At 40.0% G+C, this 17476-nt stretch overlaps 1 protein-coding gene across 7 annotated transcripts in view; it reads right to left on the bottom strand.

Annotated features, from left to right (window-relative positions):
• Positions 1 to 5369: 5369 nt before the first annotated feature.
• Positions 5370 to 17476, bottom strand: part of cenpe (centromere protein E) — a 56873-nt gene continuing 44766 nt past the window's right edge. For 5 of the 7 annotated variants that reach the window (XM_047387310.1, XM_047387311.1, XM_047387313.1 and 2 more), the window contains 7 exons: positions 13656 to 13832; positions 13458 to 13558; positions 11523 to 11617; positions 7540 to 7675; positions 6785 to 7149; positions 6672 to 6704; positions 5370 to 5569 (listed from right to left, as the gene is read on the bottom strand). In XM_047387310.1, coding sequence (XP_047243266.1) covers positions 5496 to 5569; positions 6672 to 6704; positions 6785 to 7149; positions 7540 to 7675; positions 11523 to 11617; positions 13458 to 13558; positions 13656 to 13832 — 981 coding nt within the window. In that variant the 3' untranslated portion in view covers positions 5370 to 5495. Of the gene's footprint in view, positions 5570 to 6671; positions 6705 to 6784; positions 7150 to 7539; positions 7676 to 11522; positions 11618 to 13452; positions 13559 to 13655; positions 13833 to 17476 lie in introns of those variants that run through there. The other 2 variants (XM_047387312.1, XM_047387316.1) reach the window with 2 other exon arrangements.

Genomic DNA, 17476 nt, shown 5'->3' with positions numbered 1-17476 from the left:
TCAGTACCAGGAAAAAAACTCCATCAGAACCAGGTACAAACATGTATCAGAACCAGGTCCAGACTCCACCAGTACTTGGCAAAAATCTCCATAAGAACCTTGAACAAATATACACTAGACTTATGATGATAAGAGCATCTTCATAGGTCCCAGTGGAGCATCAAAACAGCGACCATTTGATGTCAGCTACTTAAACAGGTTCTACTGCTGTTCCAACACCTGAACAAGAGTGAATAATTTTAAAGGGCAATTTAATAGACTTTTGAATATAGGCTGTAGTTAGCATTACCATTTTAGCTCATTTCAGCTTATACATTGTTTTTGAATAGTAGATGGGGTAAATTAATATCAGCCTTCATGCTAGTGATAGCCAATATGATAATGTTAGCAATTTAGCTTCTCTTTCTCATCTCTTCTCTCTTAGCTGAAGAACACATTTGCCTTTTTAGGCAATTTCCTGTTTGTTTTTGTGTATCTTCAGCTTATTTGTTGTTAGTTCATTCTTTTTCAGAATTTTCTGCCATTTTTTATATATTTTAGCACTGACTTCAACTTCTTAGACTATATTTTTGCTTCAGTCTATGCTTTTTCAGCTCATCTATGGTAGCTCTTTCCTGCTTTTTTAAAGTTTTTGTCAGTTTTTGCATTTCAACAACTCTTTCAACAAGTAGTTTTGAGGTAACTTCAACTTGTTACGGTGATTTATACCTGATAGTCTTTCTGATTAAACAGATGACAGTTTTTCTTTGCTATTTGTACTAATTCATCAGATTTCAGCTGACATTCTGGTTTCAACCTTAGCAACTTTCTGCCAGCTTTAAACATGAGTTTAGCATTTCTGTTTTCTTCTAATTCATTCAATTTTAGCAGATTTTCAGCAGTCAATTTCAGCTCGTGAAGCCATCTACAAGGGACAGAGCAGACTGTACAGGTCCTTCTCAAAATATTAGCATATTGTGATAAAGTTAATTATTTTCCATAATATTATGATGAAAATTTAACATTCATATATTTTAGATTCATTGCACACTAACTGAAATATTTCAGGTCTTTTATTGTCTTAATACGGATGATTTTGGCATACAGCTCATGAAAACCCAAAATTCCTATCTCACAAAATTAGCATATTTCATCTGACCAATAAAAGAAAAGTGTTTTTAATACAAAAAACGTCAACCTTCAAATAATCATGTACAGTTATGCACTCAATACTTGGTCGGGAATCCTTTTGCAGAAATGACTGCTTCAATGCGGCGTGGCATGGAGGCAATCAGCCTGTGGCACTGCTGAGGTCTTATGGAGGCCCAGGATGCTTCGATAGCGGCCTTTAGCTCATCCAGAGTGTTGGGTCTTGAGTCTCTCAACGTTCACTGACTGTGGGTACTTGACACTGGACTTCTGGCATTTTGGCATTTCCTTCTCCCCAGTCTTCCTCCAGACTCTGGCACCTTGATTTCCGAATGACATGCAGAATTTGCTTTCATCCGAAAAAAGTACTTTGGACAACTGAGCAACAGTCCAGTGCTGCTTCTCTGTAGCCCAGGTCAGGCGCTTCTGCCGCCGTTTCTGGTTCAAAAGTGGCTTGACCTGGGGAATGCGGCACCTGTAGCCCATTTCCTGCACACGCCTGTGCACGGTGGCTCCGGATGTTTCTACTCCAGACTCAGTCCACTGCTTCCACAGGTCCCCCAAGGTCTGGAATCAGCCCTTCTCCACAATCTTCCTCAGGGTCCGGTCACCTCTTCTCGTTGTGCAGCGTTTTCTGCCACACTTTTTCCTTCCCACTGAGGTGCCTTGATACAGCACTCTGGGAACAGCCTATTCGTTCAGAAATGTCTTTCTGTGTCTTACCCTCTTGCTTGAGGGTGTCAATAGTGGCCTTCTGGACAGCAGTCAGGTCGGCAGTCTTACCCATGATTGGGGTTTTGAGTGATGAACCAGGCTGGGAGTTTTAAAGGCCTCAGGAATCTTTTGCAGGTGTTTAGAGTTAACTCGTTGATTCAGATGATTAGGTTCATAGCTCGTTTAGAGACCCTTTTAATGATATGCTAATTTTGTGAGATAGGAATTTTGGGTTTTCATTAGCTGTATGCCAAAATCATCCGTATTAAGACAATAAAAGACCTGAAATATTTCAGTTAGTGTGCAATGAATCTAAAATATATGAATGTAAAATTTTCATCATTACATTATGGAAAATAATGAACTTTATCACAATATGCTAATATTTTGAGAAGGACCTGTACTTCTTGAGGAAGCTTAGGTCCTTTGGTGTTTGCAGCAAGATGCTGCATATCTTCTATAAGTCTGTTGTGGAAAGTGTGATCTCTTCTACCATCATCTGCTGGGGAAGCAGCATCAGAGCCAGGGACCTACAAAAGCTCAACAAGCTGATAAAAAAGGCTGGTTCTGTTCTGGGGACTCCTCTGGAGATCATTGTGGAAAGACGGATTCTTCCTAAAATGAAGAACATTATGGAGAACCCTGAGCATCCTCTTCATGAGACTGTCCTACAACAGAGTGTCTTCAATCAGAGGCTTCTTCAGATCTGCTTTAAGACGGAGCTCTACAGGAGATCCTGCTCACAGCCATCAGCATCTACAACGGCTCTTTGAGGAAACCTTCATAATATGAGCTACAACATTTAATTCCCCTTTGGGATTAATAAAGTATTTTTGAATTGAATTAGGTCCAAAGATATTCAAAACGTCTTCATCACATGGGAAGTCTTTGAATGTACACTCCTCAATGGGGAGTGAGACTTTGTCTACAGGCAGTGTTCAAATAGTCTCTGCCTCAGGCAGCTGTAAACCTGCCTGAGGCACCACACCTGTAAACAGACTACTGTTTACAGGTGTGGAACCGCAAACATAATAGAGGGCTGCCATGAGGTGATCTTGAATTGTGAACTTGACGGAATTGGTGGTTGTTCCAAGACAGTAAAATCTCATCAAGTTCCTCCTAGGATACAGATGCAAACACAAATTATAGAAATAATACAATTTTGCACATTAATAACACCTAAGGGTGTAACTAGTAGATGGCAGCATTGCATAATAAATAAGGTTAATGTTTAAAACGTTTTTGGTTTTGTCCTGTACTAATAACAGCATTGACTGGTATATATTACATACCTGAATGATTTTCATAAAGCAGAATTGGATCAGGGACTTATCCAAAGAGTTGTCTATAAAGTGTCCATCTTCTCTTAGTTGGTCAAATAAATCCATCAAAAACTGAGCACATTTATTTCTCAGAACCACCATCGTTCAATGCGCTGGTTTCCAGTGCTTGGACCAAATGACACACTACCCCTCTGAGCTTGGTCCCCAGAAAAATGCAGAAATCACTGAAGTTCTGCAAAATGTCCATTTTCTGTTCCTAGATCAAGCCTGACTCTGGCAGGGAAACACCTAACAGCAATCACAGCATCAATAAAATAGCTACCGATTATCTTAGGGTCATTGTTTGTTTTATGAAGTTCTTTCCATTGCATCTTCCTCGAGAAACCACCAATTCCAAAAGGCTTAATCTTGTTGTAACCGTCACTGTGTCAGACATAGTTTGGCCCACGACTGTGATTTACGTGCCTCTGTAGCCTGCTTGTATCCATCTGTAACCATGGTACTTACCCAACATCCCCAGTTGTTGCTCAATAAACGCTGCCACTTCCACCACATCTGTTTTGTTCTTACGTCGCCAGAGACACTTTTTGCATAGAATTCGTTCAATGGTGCATTTATCCAATTTAAATCCATGTGAATTCTCAAGCAAATCAAGTATTTCATTTGTTGTAAAGCCATCTCTAAAGTATTTTTCTACCAAATTAGACGCCATCCTTTGCAGACTGCTCCAAATGATTAAATGAATGTGTTTGGAAGAAACCCATAATTATGACTTTAAAATTCATAATTATTACTTAAAAACTCGAAATTATTACTTCCTGTTAGCCTTTTATTTTGTCTTCCATAGGGTTAGGGTTAGGTTAACCCTAACCCTATCTTCTCTGCTGATTGAATTATTTATATCATTTGTGAAGATGTAGTCAATTATAAATTGTTGATTTGGACGATTCTACTGGGTCAGGTGATCTTTGAAAAAAAAGAAAAGAGTGGAACCACACACGAGGCACTATGTTGGTTCTTCCAATAAATTTACTCTCCAGCCAGTCATAGCAGTCTATTATGGACCCAGGTGTTCTGTATATATTGCTTATTATATTTTTACTTGATTTTGTACATATTTATTTTGTGATGCATTCAAGTATATTTTCAACCACAGTTGACATTATCTGGTACTTAAGTCAAATGGTTTGCCCATATAACTTGCTACTCCACCTCCATCTTTATTTCTGTTCATAAATCACAATTTCGAACCACTGAGTTTGAAAGTTGTTCCCTTTTCTTTACTCTAAGTTTTCAAATACTGTAATGTTAGTGGTTTTGAGAATGTCAGTAAATATTTCTTAAGATTGTTGAAGTTGCTATGCATACTGCTAATTTTAAAATGTCTAATTTTAAAGTTCTCAGATGTAAAGATGTTATAACATTGTTTAATTGTATAACAGCTGACATTTGGAGTTGGGAAACAAGCCAATATCTGTCAATTTCACCTCTTAAATCAGTCTGGAAGTGCTCTGCGTACTCGGATAGCATTTCAGATGATCCTGTATATTTATTTATTCTGTGTCATCACTATGTCCAGATGTGGTTGTGTCTACTATGTATATTTGTGTTGCGTTTGTGTGTACAATGCTCAAACCTCATTTATTTCTTAGTTGTCTGAAAACAAGCCAGTAATAAAATCCAGGTTTTGCTGAAGGTTTCAACCCTTTTCCTTTCTGTTGTTGCCACATGCATTCTCAGTGTGAGGGATTGGTGAAACGTTAACTTGAGACAACTGTCCATTGTCACTACAAGCTCATTCAGTAACATGAGTTTCCTTAGCTTGAAAACATTTATCAGTTAGCAAAATATATTAAACTTGACCAACTTGTTTTGTAACTAGAATCGTAAGATTTTAAGCAATTGACTTTGAATCTGTTAGTAGATTTAACCGGTCACATTTCTGCATATAAATTAAAGTTGTTTTTTGTCATTTAAGAAGACATTTGTTAATTTAAGCTATATACAAAAACAAAATTAAAATTCAGCTCAGATTCAAGAGTTTCCTAGGAGAGAAGTGAGATCATGAGACTCTCTGTCCACTTCACAATGTGTGAGTTTTCCTGAGGTTGAAGGAAGGCTCCTCATTTTAGGTGTACAGAGGGATGATTGCTTATCCAGCTCACATTTGCTCTTTCCTTTAAGACTGATGGCTCTGTTCTCCACTTATTACTCTGTGCCCCATCATACGTAAAACTAAAGGCCTTTGCTTTTTACCACATCTTTTTATTACCTCAATCTAACAAACTGGAATGTGAAAAAAAAAAAAACGATTTAGTGAAATTTTGTTGAGACATTACAGACATTTCAAATATTGTTCATATCACAGGTTTACTGAGGTTTGCAGTAATCCTGTTCTTTTGGAGAGACTTGCCAAAAGTCCAGTTTGTCAGATCCAGCTGCATCTGCAAAGATCGAAACAAAAAAAAGAAACGTACATTACACAGACTGAACCATGTGTCATTGAAGGTTTACAAAGTTAAATAAAATTGACTTTCAAGCCTGTGCTGAATAATTTCATACAAATATAATGAATTACATAGCGTACATTTCCTTGATTTTTAGAAGAGAAGCTTTTCAATATTTTATAATATAATCAAAAACATGTCAGTAAATCTACTGAGAGTGAAACTCATGAGCTCAAGTTGCTTTATTTGGATGGCTATAACTTAAAGTTAAGAAAACCCCAAATTCACTCTGTCTGAAAATGACCAAAAACATTTTTTTTTTAAATACAGAAATATGAGCCAACTGAAGTATGTCACACTTTGGACTTGATAAAACACAGTCGACCCACACCAGCAGATGGATGACCTCCATAAATCATCACAGACTGAAAAGTTCACACTGGACCTCCAGCAGCGTGGATTCTGTATCTCTCCACTTTTACTCCAGAATCTGGGACCTTGTTTTCCAAAGCAAATTTACTTTTTCCTGAAATGAACACTATGGACTGCTGTGCAACATGTTTATATATGTAAGCCAGACTTTGTTTTTCTTCTTCTGATAGAATTTTTTACAGGAGACCACCAATGATTTTTAAGTGGCACCAATCCATAATCCACAAAACTAATAGAAATAGAGTATAAATACATTACTGTATCTAATAAAGATATGAACAAAGGCTTTTTATGAATTAAATCACTGAAATAAATGGACTTTTGAATGAATTTTAAATATATCAAGAGTGTTCAAGTGTTCTGAACAAATTAAAGTTGAATGAACATATGTAGGTGAAAAAAAAAAAAAGAAAACTAGGTGCAGGTTAAGAGAAAGCAGAAAACCAACCCAGAGTTCAAAGTGAACAGGACACAAACCAGCTTTCAAATATTACAGAAGACAGACAAAAACAGTTATTTTCTTTTGTCTATGGATGTGTCTTAAACCAAATTCAACTCTGAGATATTTAGTACAAAAAAGTTACTTGAAAAATCGATGGAGTCCCAGCACCTCACGCTAAAGGTGAAAAACAGTAACTGCTCAACCAAACATTCCTATATGCTTTACCTTCATCACTCGGGGCAGGAACTTGGGAAGTTTCTGACAAAACAAACAGCCCAAGTCTTTGTAAAGGGAAGTAGCACTTCAATAATGTACAGCACCACACAGGTCAGACCTACCTGGTTTGATTCCAAGGTCAGAGTTATCAAAGAACTGTTTGGGACAGCTTCTGGACAGCAGCTCTGAGCATTCACCGGCATCAAAAAATCTGCTTTTGGGCGAGTCAAGCAGCAAGTTTGCAGCAACCACAGGTTTGCAAGGAGACTCTACAAACTTTCGAGAGGAATCCAGGAATTTCTTGGCAGGGAGACAATTCTTTTTAGGTGAGTTGAAGAACAAGGTAGAGTCTGAAGTTGAAGGAAGGCCCCTCTTTTTAGGTGTACAGGGGGGTGATTGCTTGTCCAGCTCAACTTTGCTCTTTCCTTTAAGACTGATGGCTCTGTTCTTCCACTTATTAGTCTCTGCCTGCTGGCTAGAAACCAAGCTGATGAGAGAAAGGACACAAGAGGTCAGAAATTAGAAGCCTAAACTTTTCTAGCACTATAACTCTAATAGCGTCTATGCAGTCTTTATTCTAGCAAAGCTCAGATGGTGACAACTAAATGCAAAAAGGGTTTGTGCAAAATCAGTTTCATTGACAAAAGCCACCAGCTCGCTTCAAAGAGTTTTTTAAAATCCCAAAATATCAACGTTATCCTTCAACACCAAACAAATCTCAAGCCAAGGCATAAATTCCAGCTCTTGTAAGATTACTTTACATGTACATGCAAGTTTGTCTTAATGCACAATGCATGTACCCAACAAAAACTAAACGCAATACATTTGCTTTTACAATTAAAAGGGAAGTACAGAATCTCAAACTGGATCATATTACCTTTCTAGCTCTGTGATTCTCAGATGAAGCTGTTTAACTTTTTCTTCAAGCTTGGTCTTCTCTAACAGACTGCTGCTCTGGATCACCGGACCTTTGGGGTTTGTTAGTCGAGCATGAAGCTCCTTACCTGTGAGAACTAAACGTAGAACAAAATTACATCGACCTTAACAGTTTGTTATTTTAGAACAAAATTATCCTTTACTGTCCCACAGTGGGGAAATTCAGGTGTGTCAGCAGCAAAGTAAATGGCAAATAAAAGGCATGCAGGTACTAGAAAAAACCCAAAAAACTATAAAGATCAAAAAGTAAGAGTAGGCTGTATAGTAAAAAAAAACAAAAAAAACATAAGAGAACATAAAAGAACATAAGAAGCAATAGTATACAGTTATTAAAAATGGCATTAAATGCAAGTACGCTTTATACCTGAGGCCCCAGGTCAGGTTGTTTAAAGCAAGTGGGAATGCTCCAATCTGGCCCATATCTGACTTTTTCAGTTCACATTTGAGCCACATTCATATGTGGTCCTAAATTCAACTTGTATCTGATCTTTTGGAATGTGACTCCAGTGGGAACGACCAAGGCGGATTAGATGCGACTCTGATGTCACTTTCCATCGCATTCATCACAACTTTGCGTCACCCAGCAGGAAACGGTAGCAGTTAGCCAAACACATTGGAATAATACTGGACAGTAGAGGCAAATTAGAGCTCGTTAATAAACCGAGAAAAACTTTATTCAAGCCTAATTGAAAGGCTCATTGGAACCATCTGGATGTTGGACGTATTTTTCATTGTAAAATTCGTGTACAGCCATTCGGAGGACTTTGAATGTTATTGAGGTTACCGAGCAGGTGGTGATCTGCCCCTGCTGCAGTCTGATACACTGGATTGCATCAAGTCTTCTGCCTGTGGATTTGAGAGGAGAGGCGCGGACATATTTGATTAAAAGTTGCCTCCGACATGATAAAGTTCTGAATAAATTCGGTCTCTGGAAAGCCAACATCCCTGCCCCACCATTGCTGGGTGTGTCTCCACATCCAAACAGTTTATTGTTCCGTTTTAGGGGGATTTGACAGTCAATTCAGCACAACAAAGAGTTTCATTCTACCTTTCTTCGTGTGTTTCCCACACAGCTGTTGTGCACTTATACCATAACACCTATTTCTCCATGTTTACTGTTGTGCTGCGTTTAGGACGCACTTATTGTTCTCATGTGCATGCGGGTCAGTTTGGAGCTACCAACAGTTTACACTTAAGTCAGATATAGGCAACATTTTAGTAATGGGAACGACCATACAAAAAAAAAAAAAAAAAAAAAAAAAAAAAAAAAAAAAAAAAAGATTCCTGAAAGAAAATCGGGTGGAAACGTAGCCTTATTGAGTTTGTTGGGATTAGTGATGGTTATAAAGTTTAACAGCTGCTGGGAGGAATGATCTGTGTGTGTGTGTGTGTGTGTGTGGGGGGGCCATTTGGGATCAGGGGGCATGTGTTCGATATCTGTGTCCTGGTTGGGGATGGCCCAGTGGGGAGATTCATGTCAGGGTTCATTGGGGGGTGGGGGGCTCATGGGGTTGGGATCGGAATTCATTGGGGGTTGGGACTATTTTATTCTGTGGTGGCTCTGGTTGACGGGCTTGTTTGGACCATGTAGACCCCTCTTCGGGTTCCGGGCTGGGGTCACTCAGGTTGAGGCCTGAGGCCGGGCTAGCCCCGACCAGGTTCAGGTGCTGGGGCAGTCTGCCTGTCCCCACCAACGGAGGGAAGGGGACCACCTCCTGGGTCCGAGGGCTAGTTGTCCCTATGGGGTATCGGCACCTGGAACTGGGAGTATAGAGTATGTATGGGGAGTGTGAGTGAGCGTACAACGTCCATTGTTATTTGTCTTTACGTTGGGTGCGTGGGTGTAAGTGTTCCTATGTGTACGCATGAGGGTGGGAATGTGTGATTGTGACTGTGTATGCCTGTTTTTTTGTGTCTGGTTGGGTCTTGGGCTGCTCCCTCTCCTGGATCAGTTTAGGCCCCCCATCAATGCGGGGGCCTATTCCCTCCCCTGCCGGTGGTTGGTGTCTCTGCCCTCCGGTGTACTTGTGGTTCTTGATATCCAGGGCTGGGTGCTTTGGTGTGTGCTGGCTCATTCCCGGTGGCTGCTTGCTGGACCCCTGGGATCTGTCGGGCCTCTGCTTGGGGAGTGATAAGTCCCGCGGTCTCGGGCTCTGGGTCAATGGCTGGATCTGCTTGGGGCCTGTTTGTTCATCGCTGCAGCTCCCTGGGGCTTCTGCACTGTGGCTGCTGGGTGATTGCCCTGGGATTCTCCCTTGCTCCTCTCTGGGGGGGTTACTGGAGTCCCGGCGGTGGTTCTTCTGCGGTTCCTGTGCTCTGGAGGGCAGGTCTGTGACTCCTCATACTTACTATTGCATATTTTTATGGAGAAACCTTGTATACACAAGCGCGCTAACACTCAGACCCACAGGTGTTTAGATTCAGGTGTTAACAGATACACAAAGGTTCTATATTGAGCCGCATTTACCACTAAAATACATCTTGCATTCATAAGTACCGTGCACTTTTCAGTAAAAAAGCTGTTAATATGAACGTTTCTGCAGGTGTAGAAGCAAGTAGGGTGTTATCTTGTAATCTCTTCATCCTTCTTTCTTTCCTCCATTCTATTCTCCTTGTCTCCCTTTTTCCTTTTTGCCCCCCTTTCTCTCTTTCATGCTTCTTTTTTTTCCCCTTTTCATTTCAGTCTCTGTAACAATTGAAATAATCCCTAAGCAGTTTCTAATAAGGTTACTTTTTATGAATATCAAGCAGAGCTATAAAGCGTTAGCTGTAATGCTCCATTTGTAAAAGTAAATCTGTTGAGCTTCTTCTTGGCACTCAGACAACAATTCTGAGCGCTACTCTGCCGGACAGGACACGGTTAAAAAATAATTAAAAAAAGGCGGCCAGTAAATATTTTCCTATAATAAGATAGGTTTTTGTTTCAGCCATGGCATGACGAGACGGACTTTAAAGCGCAAAACTGCAAACCTCTGACCGCGTTAAAGTTAGTTTTAGGTTGATTATTGGATATTCATGCTCTGCGAATTCAGTGGGCTCCTCCTCCCGTTTGACCCGATGCAGTCTTATTATGGGCAGCTGCTCCCTGCCTCCTCACTTCTCCTGCAGATGCTGGTTCGCTTAAGGACCGTCAATACATTTCAAAACCAAACACGCTGTTTCATGGTGGTTTTGTTTTGTGTGTTTTGGGGAAAATGTTTGTGCGTCTGAACAGCTGATTTTATGTTTGATCAACTGATTTTGGATGTTTTATACGCCGCTCCCTACCTGCATGTAATTCAGGAAGCTGATGTGTCCTTTTTCTTATAGCCTTCAGCCATAGTTTATGATTTGTAAATAGTAACTTGTGTCCCCGTCACATGTAGTCCCAACTCAGCCCTGGTCATACCTGCTCAGGAGCTGGTATGACCAGGTACCGGTACTGAAAAAACAGTAATGGAAACTCTCGCAAAGCGCGCCAAGTGGAGTGGATCTGGGCTAAAAAGAGCCTGTGGAAAAGAGGCAATTGCTTAAAAATTAGTGCACCTGAGTCACCTGCAAGATCTTAAGTAAACAATGCAGAATTACAATTGGTTCAGAGAGTATTGGCTGCTTATAAAAAAAACATTTACCAAGAATTGATGGAGGTAAAACCCACAACTATCAGTGAATAGCTATACCTGGTTAATAGCTTCTGCTACATGAAAAAAGATCACTTTTAAATGTACCTTTGCAAAGGAATGTTTACATTGATTACTGGATAATCTGCACTCTGCAGTTTAGTAGAACGATCATATACATGACTTATGTTTCGCTCCATTTCTACTCCACTTAATCTGGAAAAATTGTGAGGGGAATGTAGTGAATTAGGTAACATATTGCAAAAATGTATAAAACATCCATTAGTATGCATCACTGGAGACAGATCAGGGAATGGTGACTTACATGACTCCTCGCTCTTCTGCTGTGATCTCAGATCCTGCTTCAACTTCCTTAGTGACTCCTCCTTTACACTTAGCACCATCTTCATCTTTTCTAACCTAAAAGATCCAGAGATCTACTAAGTCAAGACATAAAAAAAATACAGCTGAGCCAACTGAGGGCCTTGAGCACCACCACCTCTCTTCAGTGTCTCTCAGTTTCATAGATCAGTGTAGCCAGTAGGTGGTGGTGTAAATAGCTGCAATTCCATTACAAATATGTGCAAAACTTTGTTAATATTCTGCTAATGTAGAAAAAACACAATTTCTCAATCGCTGTGTTTCCATTAAATAAGAAATTGCAATTAAAACCACATGTAAATAAGCTTGCTCATGCAATCTTCCTACTACTTCCTTCTTTGTCTTTTTTGGCTGTAATAACAACCTGTTGTTTATCACTTGACTTGTGTTATGTGAAAAAAGTGTTTTCATTGCAGTTGTGTAAAATAAACCAATTTTGATAGAGCCAAAAACGTAAAAAAAATAAAAGTAAAATCACCTCATGGTGCAAAAACCTTTTATTGAAAAACTTTTTTTTTTTTTTCAAAATTGCTGGGTTTCCATTAAGCGAATTTATTTTCGAAATTACAATTTGATGGTCAACAGAAACACAGCTAATGAGCTTAAGAACTGCATTCAATAACAGTGAATCATGAGACAGCAAAAAGCTAGGTGAAATGGGACCTTGCACCGATTTTCTGTTTGGTTATGACGGATTGCTGAGGACTATACTCAAAAACAGACTTTCTGTGACATTTGGATTATGCAACATGAACCTATAATCTATCACACAGTTTTTAATGTGATTCAGAAAAAAACAGTTCTCAGCAGTAGAGTGAGGATGTAAAGAGATTATGGTTGGGCCTAGCTCTTGTATGGGAGAGATGAAGCATATATAAAGTTTAATCATCAATCCATTTAGAGTATGTAGACTCATTTTCATACCCGATAAACAGAAATTTCTCAAAGAGTTCATTTAAAATTTGCACAAAGTTGACATAGCACCTTTGTTCCAAAATGGCCACCTACTTGTAGGGTTAAGGGGACCATGCTTACATTGATAAAGAGTTTAAGGTCAGGCCACCCCTAATACTTTAAGTTTCTCCAAAGGATTCATGGCAAGTTTTATAAATGAACATCTAGAGGAAAATGTTTAACAAAACCTGTAAAACATAATAAAAGGTGCCTTGTAGCAAAATGGTTAACTTTATTGGGTTTGGGACAGAGGTCAGCATCCTTCTTAGTCCAAAGAGTCATTTTTGCCCTTGCTCTAACAAAATAAAATTTGTTTAAAGCCATAAAAGAAAACCACATTTATGAAAAAGTTCGAAAAAATATTTTGCCTACCTATACATGTAAAGCATAAACATCAATGTTGCATTAAAATACTGCAACTGCTCAAAGCAGCCTTGCTTTTGTGTAGTCCTATAATCAAACAGATCATTTTACCTAGTTATTGTCCCAGGTTATGAAGAACTACTTTGAGAGCCTCCTGTGGTTCCAGAGCCACAGGATTGCTGTGGTTTAGGTGTCAGCTCCTAGAGGTGAATTATTTAGGTTTACACATGTTCATAATTTATACATGAAACTGGTTTGGATTGCTGTGGTTAAGGGGTACTTTTTAGTAATTTTTTCAGACTCTTGTAATTTCTTTCAAATACAATTTGAATTTGAATGTACTGCTAGTTTTCCTGACTCTTCATGCAAGTTTAATTCCACAGGAAGGCAACTAATTTATCATGACAAAAAACCCTTCCACTTTAGAAGCCCTTCTCACTGCCATTGGTACCAAACTCCCAACGGCATACAAACACTGATTTCACAGAACTTATGAGTAAAAACTGGTCTAGCAGATGAAAAGAACTGAGTCAAAGAGTAAGGATAATCCACGGCCCCTTACTCTTGATGATGTTCATCAGTCACTGAGGCGAACTTAACCTCCATTTCAAAGAGATTGCTCCGAAGGTTCTCCAGCTCAGCTGCACTGGGTGATGCCTTCTTCTAAACAAGAGAAGAAAAAAACCTTTAGCAAAGAGAAACTAAATGCTAATAAAAACAAAGTTTTAACAATGCTCTAAAAGGTAAATATCAGACATACTTCAGACTCTTCCAGTTTGACCCTTAAGGTCAGGATTGCATTCTCCTTCTCCTTCACCAGCACACGAGAATCCAGCAATTCAGTCTGTAGGAGCTGAATGGCCCGTTTGTGGTTTGACTCTGTGTTCTTGGCTTCGGCCCTTGCTTCCTCTAGCCGTTCCATATGTTCACGCAGAGCCTAAAACACAGAACCACTGTAATCATCTTGCAACACAACAGGTACGTTACCTGGGCCTGTACATTAAAACAGAAGGTGGGGAAGAGGCTGCACTATTCCCAATTTATTTTTTGGACCTCTGCACAGTCTCTACTGAACACGAGTTTGAAACCTCACTTCACTTGTAGCAAAAAGAAAATCCTTTGGAGCATTCTGCTGTTTCTGCGATATATAAAGCCTAGTCATATCAAGACCTTGGTGACTTTCTTGCTCTCATTTGGAGCACCAAACTCAGCACCTGTCATGCATCAGAAATTACAGTTTGGTGACCTATCCAGCTAAGATAGAACGGTGTTCCCCATGAGTACCTGCTTATGATCCAATCACTTTGTTCTGGCGTGTTGTGTGTGAGGATCTCCATTTTAGTGAAATATTTTCAATATGTGAAAACCCAATTCCCAACGACTTGATGGCTGCAAATTCTTCATAGTGTAAGGGTTTATGATTATTTATCAAAAAATATAATTAAAAAATCATAATTTAGAAGAAATAAATTCTAAGCAAAAATCATATCTTATGAATAATGATTAGAGATACACCGGCTATCAGATGGTAGAACGGTAGGGTCACGCCCTTAGCCACTAGCAGCTGATAGCCCCAAACCGCGAACAAAGGGTCATAAAACTTTAAAGGCGGTGGACAAACCCCAGAGGTAATAAAAGGATGGGATGGACAATGGAGTGGCCAGGCCACGAGGTCCAGGCTGCAGTTTGTTTTGAATGGAAAACTTCCAAAGTTCAGCTTTAACTCCTGGCTGATTGGCAATCAGCGGGACGAATGTATCCAACTTGAGCTCAACCGTTCATTTTGCTCCCACAGTATTCAAACAGTAAATCTAAACACTTCAGCATAAAACACTTCAATATTGCATGCAGCAAGTAATGGATTAATGGTAAAACTAATTCACCTTAACTATGCCTCACCCTGCACAGACCTCTAAATACAGGTCCTTCTCAAATAATTAGCATAATGTGATAAAGTTCATTATTTTCCATAATGTCATGATGAAAATGTAACATTCATATATTTTAGATTCATTGCACACTAACTGAAATATTTCAGGTCTTTTATTGTCTTAATACGGATGATTTTGGCATACAGCTCATGAAAACCCAAAATTCCTATCTCACAAAATTAGCATATCATTAAAAGGGTCTCTAAACGAGCTATGAACCTAATCATCTGAATCAACGAGTTAACTCTAAACACCTGCAAAAGATTCCTGAGGCCTTTAAAACTCCCAGCCTGGTTCATCACTCAAAACCCCAATCATAGGTAAGACTGCCGACCTGACTGCTGTCCAGAAGGCCACTATTGACACCCTCAAGCAAGAGGGTAAGACACAGAAAGAAATTTCTGAACGAATAGGCTGTTCCCAGAGTGCTGTATCAAGGCACCTCAGTGGGAAGTCTGTGGGAAGGAAAACGTGTGGCAGAAAACGCTGCACGACGAGAAGAGGTGACCGGACCCTGAGGAAGATTGTGGAGAAGGGCTGATTCCAGACCTTGGGGGACCTGCGGAAGCATCCAGAGCCACCGTGCACAGGCGTGTGCAGGAAATGGGCTACAGGTGCCGCATTCCCCAGACCTGGGCTACAGAGAAGCAGCACTGGACTGTTGCTCAGTGGTCCAAAGTACTTTTTTCGGATGAAAGCAAATTCTGCATGTCATTCGGAAATCAAGGTGCCAGAGTCTGGAGGAAGACTGGGGAGAAGGAAATGCCAAAATGCCAGAAGTCCAGTGTCAAGTACCCACAGTCAGTGATGGTCTGGGGTGCCGTGTCAGCTGCTGGTGTTGGTCCACTGTGTTTTATCAAGGGCAGGGTCAATGCAGATAGCTATCAGGAGATTTTGGAGTACTTCATGCTTCCATCTGCTGAAAAGCTTTATGGAGATGAAGATTTCATTTTTCAGCACGACCTGGCACCTGCTCACAGTGCCAAAACCACTGGTAAATGGTTTACTGACCATGGTATCACTGTGCTCAATTGGCCTGCCAACTCTCCTGACCTGAACCCCATAGAGAATCTGTGGGATATTGTGAAGAGAACGTTGAGAGACTCAAGACCCAACACTCTGGATGAGCTAAAGGCCGCTATCGAAGCATCCTGGGCCTCCATAAGACCTCAGCAGTGCCACAGGCTGATTGCCTCCATGCCACGCCGCATTGAAGCTGTCATTTCTGCAAAAGGATTCCCGACCAAGTATTGAGTGCATAACTGTACATGATTATTTGAAGGTTGACGTTTTTTGTATTAAAAACACTTTTCTTTTATTGGTCGGATGAAATATGCTAATTTTGTGAGATAGGAATTTTGGGTTTTCATGAGCTGTATGCCAAAATCATCCATATTAAGACAATAAAAGACCTGAAATATTTCAGTTAGTGTGCAATGAATCTAATATATGAATGTTAAATTTTCATCATGACATTATGGAAAATAATGAACTTTATCACAATATGCTAATTATTTGAGAAGGACCTGTACACCTATCCAAGTCAATATAAAAAGAACAAAAATAATTTGACGTTGATTTCTTCTCTTCACCGGCTTGAGGATGGGTCATGAGTCTGCAAAAAAACAGGGGGGGGGGGGGGACCAGAGTGTGTGTGCAAACACACCCTCCATTTCTGCTACCTGTATGACCCCCTCTCTTTTCCAATGGTTATGGTCAATCTTACAGAGAGGTATCCCAATCGCTGTGATTTTTTAGTATAAACAATGGCCATCAGATGGACAAACTGTGTACTTTTAAGGCTAGGCTTAAAACTTTCCTTTTTGATAAAGCTTATAGTTAGAGTGGCTTAGGTTATTCTGAGCTATCTCTGTAGTTATGTTGCTATAGGCTTAGGCTGCTGGAGGACATAATGACCACTTTCACCCTATCCGCTACATTCTCACACTACTCTCCAATTTTACATTATTTGCTTTTATTTCAGCTTTCAACTTTATGTTCTCTCTCTTTCGTCTTCCTAGAAGCTACACCTGGCCTAACTCTGTGTCTACCTGTGACACTTTTCTGGAGAGGGGCATCGTCCAAGCTTCTGCTGGCAACAACTTAATGCTCACCTTCTACAGATGATCCACATGGCCCTGTCTTTCAGAGTTGAATCCTTTCTCTCTCCTAGACATGGCTACTGACTGAGCTTTTACTGTGACTAACTATATGTGCTCTCTTTCAGACTCAAACCTTGAAAACTGGCTCAGAGTTTATCTGTTCTTTCTTTTTAGGTGAAACGACTAACGGAGCTACATCCATTAACATTTACTTTTCCTTCACATACAAAGTACTCCTGGATCAGTGCTTCTGTATTCTTTGTGTGTCTCTGCTCTGTTCTCTCAAACCCCCAGTCGGTTGCGGCAGATGGCCGCTCACACAGCCTGGTTCTGCTGGAGGTTTCTTCCTGTTAAAAGGGAGTTTTTCCTCTCCACTGTCGCTACATGCATGCTTAGTATGAGGGATTGCAGCAAAGTCAACACCAGTGACTGTCCACTGTCTCTACATGCTCATCCAGGAGGAGTGAATGCTGCAAGTCACTGACTGGATGCAATCTGCTGGGTTTCCTTAGATAGAAAAACTTTTTATCCAATTTGAATAAATAACT

The sequence above is a fragment of the Girardinichthys multiradiatus genome, chromosome 15 (genome assembly GCF_021462225.1).
Source record: "Girardinichthys multiradiatus isolate DD_20200921_A chromosome 15, DD_fGirMul_XY1, whole genome shotgun sequence".
Lineage (NCBI taxonomy): Eukaryota > Metazoa > Chordata > Actinopteri > Cyprinodontiformes > Goodeidae > Girardinichthys > Girardinichthys multiradiatus.
The sequence above is the reverse complement of the archived record's forward strand: the minus strand, read 5'-3'. Positions and strand labels throughout refer to the sequence as shown.